The sequence below is a fragment of the Anoplophora glabripennis genome, unplaced genomic scaffold, assembly GCF_000390285.2.
Source record: "Anoplophora glabripennis isolate ALB-LARVAE unplaced genomic scaffold, Agla_2.0 scaffold8481, whole genome shotgun sequence".
Taxonomy (NCBI): Eukaryota; Metazoa; Arthropoda; class Insecta; order Coleoptera; family Cerambycidae; genus Anoplophora; species Anoplophora glabripennis.
The window spans coordinates 1-1395 of NW_019424557.1; the positions used below are offsets into that span (position 1 = coordinate 1).

The window sequence follows — 1395 nt, forward strand, 5'->3', positions numbered from 1 at the left end:
TTTTTATTATGCTATGGTTTCACAATGTAACCACTAGTAAATTGTTCACTCCAAAAAATATGAACTTGAATACTACATATTACATACAAGATTTTTTAACTTTACTTTTTATGATACAACGAAAAACAGTTTTTTTTTTTTCAGTAAGGCACAATCCAACTTTACACGTCTCACATTCCCACCTGGTTCTGTGAGGATTTCTACTAGTGCTACAAAAGGCACATCGTCTGGATGTCCCGTGCTTTGGCATATGCAAACATTGTTCAAACCGTTTTTCATAGGGCACACATTGGTTTGAAATGACTCATTGTAACTGTAGGTGAAGAATTCCTACTCCGCACGTTTTTTTCACCAACGACTCCGATTAAACCTGAAGCTACACATAACCTGAAAAATTTCAGGTCTGGAACCGCGCACTGCGCTTTTTGTTGAAACAGAATAAAAGCATTGAGAACGCATAAATCTATGAAATGCCAAATAATTCAGTGCCACCATTTCTTAGATTTGCGGTCAATCTCATAAACAGATTTCAACATATCTGTTTTATCAACATAGCCCATATGTTGGTTATATTCCTTGACCATCATTGGGCAGGCTATGACTTGTGAGTTTCCGTCTTTCTGCTTTCGGGCAACAGTCGCTTCTGTTGAAGGATTCTGATGATTTCCCAAAAAGTGAACTATTTTTCGGTCCCTCGACTTTATAAATGCCAGTCCATCTTTGCTAACCCTGCAGTCAGATTGTCCTCGGGTCTGTAATTCTTTGTCAGATTGTAAGTCATTTGGGACATCTTTTCGGTTAGCCCTAACTGTGCCGCATGCATAAGTAAATTCTGCTTGAAGTGTCTTCTGTAATGACACAGAGTTGAAAAAGTTGTCAAAGAAAACGTGATAACCTTTCCCTACCAAATCTCGCGTCAAATCTAAAATAACCCTTTGGCCCAAGTCTTTTTCAGGTTGATTATTAATTTTTCCAACATATATCTGAAACTGGCAGACGTATCCATTCTCGTCAGATCGAACCCAGACTTTATACCCTCGTTTGATGGGTTTTAGGGGCATACATTGTTTGAGAAAACTGCGACCCTTAAAACGAATCATAGATTCAATTCAATTCAATTCAATTTCTTTATTTCCATTAGACAATTTACAAATTGTATTGGAATTGTCAATAGCAGTGTAAAAGCTACATAAAATTCGTAAATACTAAACACACAAAATAACACTTTAACAAACAACAAATACACATATATTATACATCAAAGTATTCGTGAATATTATAAAATCCTTTGTATACTAAATGCTGCTTTAAGCGCTTTTTAAACAGTCCAGTCGATGAACAACTTTTTAGTTCAGAAGGTAACATTGAAAATTTTTAGACCCAAGTAATTGGGTG

At 35.9% G+C, this 1395-nt stretch overlaps 1 protein-coding gene across 1 annotated transcript; it reads right to left on the minus strand.

The window, feature by feature from the left end:
• Nucleotides 1–482: 482 nt before the first annotated feature.
• LOC108916798 (piggyBac transposable element-derived protein 4-like) lies at nt 483–1061 on the minus strand. Its single transcript, XM_018723100.1, has one exon. It carries the CDS (start codon nt 1059–1061, stop codon nt 483–485), a length of 579 nt encoding a protein of 192 aa, XP_018578616.1.
• Between the last annotated feature and the right edge of the window lie 334 nt (nt 1062–1395).

Excerpts from the sequence above, each read along its gene's own strand:
- LOC108916798 (XM_018723100.1), bottom strand. The coding sequence starts at position 1,061 with ATGCCCCTAAAACCCATCAAACGAGGGTATAAAGTCTGGGTTCGATCT.